Source organism: Pseudophryne corroboree, chromosome 4 (assembly GCF_028390025.1).
Source record: "Pseudophryne corroboree isolate aPseCor3 chromosome 4, aPseCor3.hap2, whole genome shotgun sequence".
Lineage (NCBI taxonomy): Eukaryota > Metazoa > Chordata > Amphibia > Anura > Myobatrachidae > Pseudophryne > Pseudophryne corroboree.
The window spans coordinates 353,803,978-353,809,977 of record NC_086447.1 but is presented as its reverse complement, the minus strand read 5'-3'; the positions used below and the strand labels follow the sequence as shown (position 1 = coordinate 353,809,977).

The 6,000-nt window shown below is 42.8% G+C and overlaps 1 protein-coding gene across 1 annotated transcript in view; it reads right to left on the bottom strand.

The window, feature by feature from the left end:
- MASP1 (MBL associated serine protease 1) overlaps window positions 1-6,000 on the bottom strand; it is a 345,593-nt gene that overhangs the window by 85,341 nt on the left and 254,252 nt on the right. Inside the window, exon 11 of the mRNA XM_063916502.1 lies at window positions 1,950-2,090. Coding sequence (XP_063772572.1) covers window positions 1,950-2,090 — 141 coding nt within the window. The remainder of the gene's footprint in view (window positions 1-1,949; window positions 2,091-6,000) is intronic.

The following is a 6,000-nucleotide window of genomic DNA, read 5'->3' as shown; positions in this document are numbered from 1 at the left end:
AGTGAGAGATTTGGAAAGGTTTTTCATTTTTTTTAAAAGGTGGAAATTGTTTACACCGCAAAACCAGGATGATCTTGCTGTGTAAATGATTGCCACTTAAAAAAAAATGCAAAACCTTACCAAATCTCTCACGTTTTGAAACTCTCACTCTATTACATTTGGCCTCAGTTCTTTTTTCTTTAGCCCAGGTAAGATGCTTCTGACATTGTTTGTTGTTCAGGAGCAGCTTGACAAGAGGAATACGACATTTGAAGCCCATGTCCAGGATCCATCTGTGTGTGGTGGCTCTTGATGCACTAACTCCAGCCTCAGTCCACTCCTTGTGAAGCTCCCCAACACTTTTGAATGGCCTTTCCTGACAATCCTCTCCAGGCTGCGGTCATCCCTGCTGCTTGTGTACCGTTTTCTTCCACACTTTTCCCTTCCACTTAACTTTCTATTAATGTGCTTTTATACAGCACTTTGAGAACATCCAACGTCTTTTGCAACTTCCTTTTGAGACTTTCCCTCCTTGTGGAGGGGTGTCAATGATGGTTTTCTGCACTCTCAGGTCAGCATTCTTTCCCATGATTGTGAATTGTACTGAACCAGACTGATACCCTTTTCATACTGCCAATACCGGATCCCATCCGGGAATTGGAAACGGGTCCTTCCCGGGTGGAATCCGGCACTGGATGCCGCTGCTGGCTTCCCCGACCTGGCAATATGCCAGGCGGGTTGCCATAGTGGCAGGGGGGAGCTGGCAGCGGTAGCGGCACTGGGAGATGAGATCAACTCCGCGCCACCTCTCCATGTTGTAGTGAAAGGGTCCCGGGTCGCATCGACCCAGGAGCCCGTTTATGTTGCCATTGACCCGGTATTCAACAGGTTGAATTGCCAGGTCAGGCGACCCAGGATTTCGGCTATGGCGCTTTCACACCACACGCTGACCCGATAATGGGTTATTTGTGCAGTGTGAAAGGGGTATGAGAGACCATTTAAAGACTCAGGAACCCTTTGCAGGTGGTTTGGATTAATTAGCTGATTAGGGTGCAAACTTTGATCTTACAATATTGAACCTTTTCACAATATTCTAATTTTATGAGATTTTGAATTTGGGGTTTTCTTAAGCTGTAAGCCACAATGATCAAAATTATAACAAATAAAGGCTTGAAATATCTCACTTTGCATGTAATGAGTCTATACAATATACTAGTTTCACCTTTTAAGGTGAATTACTGAAATAAATGAACTTTTGCATGATATTCTAATTTTCTGAGTCTCACCTGTATATAATACCACAACTTACAGAATTATATGGAGAGCACTCTCAGCCAGTTTACAGGGCTGGAGCCTGCAGTGAATTGTCAGGACTCCAGCTACGCTGTATGACAGCGGTTGGTGGGTCAGGGTCAGACTCACGAGATTCAGCTATCTGCAGCATGCAGAATCAGCAATCACCAGACGGTCCCATCTCACAGTCCAGCAGCAGTGATAGGTGCACAGTCAATTGCTGCAGCACAGGCAGAGTGGTAGCAGGTGGGAGCCATCCTGTCCCCTATTGCAGGTGTTAGTAAGGATCCTGGGACAGAACCAATTAACTATTCAGTAGCAGCAAGTGCACCGCAGAGCTCCTTGGAAGAGCAGCGGTCATACTTGGATGCTGCTCCGAACCACACAGGTGCTGCTGTACATGCATTTGCCGCTTCAGGACTTAGAGCCCGGAGGCAGGCGACTCCATTGCCTTTGGGAGTTACGCCCCTAACTAAGCCTCATCCTTTTGTTAAAAACACAGTTGTGCTTGTATAAGATAACTCCTGCATACAGTATATAAATCCTTTTAAAGCATACGAGGGAAGGTCAAGTATGATACATTATTAAAATAATTCTGTTTTTGTTTAGATGCTGAAGGAATTATATATATATATATATATATATTTCTTTATTTGCATGTGTGTGATAATCCTTACCGATCAGAGATCCTCCACAGAAGGGACTCCCACTCTCAGCCCTGGAGAGCATGGAAATCCAAGGATAGATCCCTCTCTTTGCTTTACTCCCACCTGTAATTCTTGCCAGCTTTGACCTGGAAAAACGTGGCAACCCACATACTGAAAAATAAGGAAGCATAATATTTATGTATTTTTACACAATATTCAAACATTTTATAGAGACCCCTCATTTCGGAGACCTTTTTTAGTGTGTACAAGTGCATTTGTTCATTGTTCCTGGATCAGTGCGATCAGTAAAGTATTAGTAGTTTTATGGAATTTTGTCACATTTTATATATCTTTATAATAATTCTGTAAGATCTGTCCCATCCTCAGCATGCACACTTAGTGGGAACTAGGGGGAATACAAGCCTATCCAATTGCTCCCACTGCGAGGGAGATGGGACAGACCTAGCACTGCAGGGGAGGAATGGGGACAAGGTAAGTATGGGAGTGGGACAGAGCAGGAAGCTGGGTGGCATAAGAGACAGGGCGGAGTAGGGAGTGGCAAGTGGGACAGAGCAGAGTAGGGTGTGGATTAAAGGATTGACAGTGTCTAGGTAGACAGTCAATAGGTCAACACTAGATTGACATTCAATAGGTTGGCAGGGTCAAAATGTCAACAGTTACATGGTCAATCACATAAGAAAATTTTTGGCGCAGCATTTAAAGGATGACAGTGAACGCACCACTTCGGCTTCTGGTTTTGCGGTTTCCGGCTTCCGGTGACGCTTGTAGCTGGCGTGTGTGGTCAGTGTAAACTCCGGGCTCGTCCGTTCAGTTGATGCAGCAGGAAGCTGCATCAACTGAACGGACGAGCCCGGAGTTTACACTGACCACACACGCCGGCTACAAGCGTCACCGGAGACCGCAAAACCGGAAGCCGAAGTGGTGCGTTCCACAGCCTGCAAGCCGTGCAGAGCGACGGATCACCACAGCTCTGGGAGGCGGCCGGCACCAGCGGAGGGGAACAAGTACAGCGGAGACGGGGATTCACCACACTGAAAGTGAGAGGTACATTAGCGCTGCATTCAGCTAATCATCACCAGGAAGTAGTGGATCCATCCTTGCCAATATACTGTTAAAGCTGTATGTTACGGAAAGGTTCCCAGTGTGTATCAAGCTATTTGCACAGGAAAGTGTAAAAGGAAAGAGGCTATACCATTAAAGGATTGCTATTTTAAACTGTACAGATCTGTTTGGTGAGATAAACTGCATGCCTATCTGGCTAAGGACAACAGGTCTCAGGACATTTTCTGCCATTTAGGCATTGACTTTCCATCAAATTCATCCATTATAGAGTATTTTATACCGGTTATACTCGTTTTATTGAATGAATTAGGTATCCTATCAGTGAATGAATTGTGTTTTTAACCGTATGCTTAATAAGCAAAACATTTTTAATTTGTGATCATTAAATGCTATTTATATTAATTCAGTCTGACAATTGTCCCTGTCTTCACTGTCATCCTTTAACTGCTGCGCCAAGAATTTTCTTATGTGATTAACTTTAACCAGTGAGGGTACTGGTCTGATCTACGGCAGCACCATTTGTTTTGTCATATCTGCTGAAACTTCTTTGTTTCTTCTTTTTTCATTGTTTCCTTTTAATCTACTAAGGAGTTAGGGCAGATAATATTATATTCTAGGTACATGGTCAACACAGAAATGTTTATTTTAACCCTAATCCTATCCCTAAACCTCTTCATAGTACCTAACTCTCCCTTCACGCTTAACCCTTCCCTAGTGCCTAACTCTATCCCTCCCCCTAGTACCTAACCCTAGCCAGACCCTTTAGCAGCTTAACCCTAACTGCCAAATGCCTATCCCAAACTGTCCCCTTCGGCAGCCTAACCCTAACTCTAAAAATCATGAAAAATCTGGAATAACTATGTATCAACCTTCTTTGTGTTGATCATTTGCATGTTGACATTTTGACCTATTGACCCTGTCGACCTATGTCCTTGGTGACCATCTGGTTTCAACCTATTTACTGGCTACCTTTTTACTGTCTATCTTTCATCTGGTGACCAGCACAGCAGGGGCGGGAGATCAAGACAGAGAGGAGGGGGCGCTTAGCAGCCAGAAGAGGGGGTGGAGCCAGACAGTGAGGGCAGGGTGGGTGGGAGCAGACTGAGGTGAACCAGGTCACTATATATATATAATTTTTATATCAAAATGTATATACTGTAAAGGATTTATGGGTATGCAGTTGTAGCCATGCTCATCATAGCTACATCTAGTCAGCATGTACCCCCCCTGGCGTGGCTAGGCGTGCCCGTGCCTAGCCGCACTGAGCTGTGTCTTTTGCTGCTCCATATACTCTGTGCATGTGGTCATGGCAAATGAGGCACATTCGTGCCTAGATGTAGCCACGATGAGTGTGGCTACATCTGTAGAATATAAATTACAATCAGTGTAAATGACAAATGTCTTTGGAAATACAGACTAGCTATTACCACTGTGGATATATACTAACAGATATCATAATTGTAAGGAACAGTAGTAATCACCCATAACTAATTTAAAAACAATCTAAACACCTCTGATGACATCAAAATATTACCGAAACGCATTGGTTATTTTGGGACTAGTAGTGATTCTCAGCCAAAAGCTGTGTTATTTTTGATGTTTATAAACCAGTTTATAAACTTTTTTTTATAAATACATTTTTATTGGCTACACAAAAACTGAAAGGCTGATTACTATTTGTTGGGTGATCTTGGTGCAAGGGTTTTATTTCAGAAGAAGAAGACCTAATCACCCTGCTTACTCAGAAAACGGCACCTTATGAAAAGAGATAAAACCACATTTAAATTAGTGTGACAACATTTATAATAAGTGCTCCATGGGAACCACCCTCATGTAATATATATATTACACAAAGGTGGTTTAATAAGTAAGGTAAGAAGACCTCTCTTGTGTGTAATGTTATCTATTTCATTCTAATTTCCCACCTGGCAAGAGCAGTTAGGCAACTGCTTCCCCCCACGCTCATTAGACTACGCCTCATAATAGTCATACTGTCCTAACATCAGGTGTATTTGGGGCTGTTGGGAATACGATCAAACATTGAGGTGCATCTTGAGATCAGATTTCTGCATCTAAATCGCACATCAGGAACTGAAATTCATTGCCAACTCGTCGAGGTGTACAGTGATAAGGTCATATCACGGAAACAGGTTTAGGTTTGGTGCACCATTGGGAGGTATTGGACCATACCTCCTAGAGCCCTAACCTGGCACTGAGTAATTTAGATCTCTTTGGACCATTGAAGAATAATCTGTATGGAGGGTGATTATCAACAGACGATGTAGGTCAGCAAGCCATCATGTCCTGGTCTCAGGTGCTTGACACTGATTTCTTTTAGGTTGGGATAGAATGAGGACTGTGTGGAAAAATAATAAGTCCATACTGTTGATTATACATACATTTATGAGTTGAATAAATGTATGAAATGAGAGGTCTTGTTACCTTATTTATTGAAATATATGTATAAATATATATATATTTGCCTTGCAGCTGCTGACTCCATGTTCCTTGAGGCTTCAGGTCTAGCAGCATCGGCTGACTGACATGTTTGTCTTGCAGCTGGGGAATCCATGGCCCTGGTTGCTGGATGTCTAGCAGCATCAGCAGATTGGCAAGCTAGCCATCATTGAGCAATTCTCTCTCTCTGTTGAGTGGCAGCTTGTCTCTCTTGTTGAGCTACCAAGCATGCTTGTACTTCCCAGTGAAGTCTCACCACATCTTGCTACTCTTTTAATTCTAGCAGCTGAGGAGCTGCAACCCAGACTGGATCTCTTTTTGATGACGTGGCTTTTATAAAACTTAGTCTGTAGTTGTGTTTTTTTTTATGGGAAGTTTTTTTTTATTGAAGCATTATATGCATACATGTATAACAGGCAAATGTAGATCAACAATCTTTGTGACAACTGAGCTGTCCAATAATACAAGAATCAGACAATATGTATATACAGTATGTCACGTGTGCTGATTTACAATACAAGTACGTTATGCGTTTTGCATT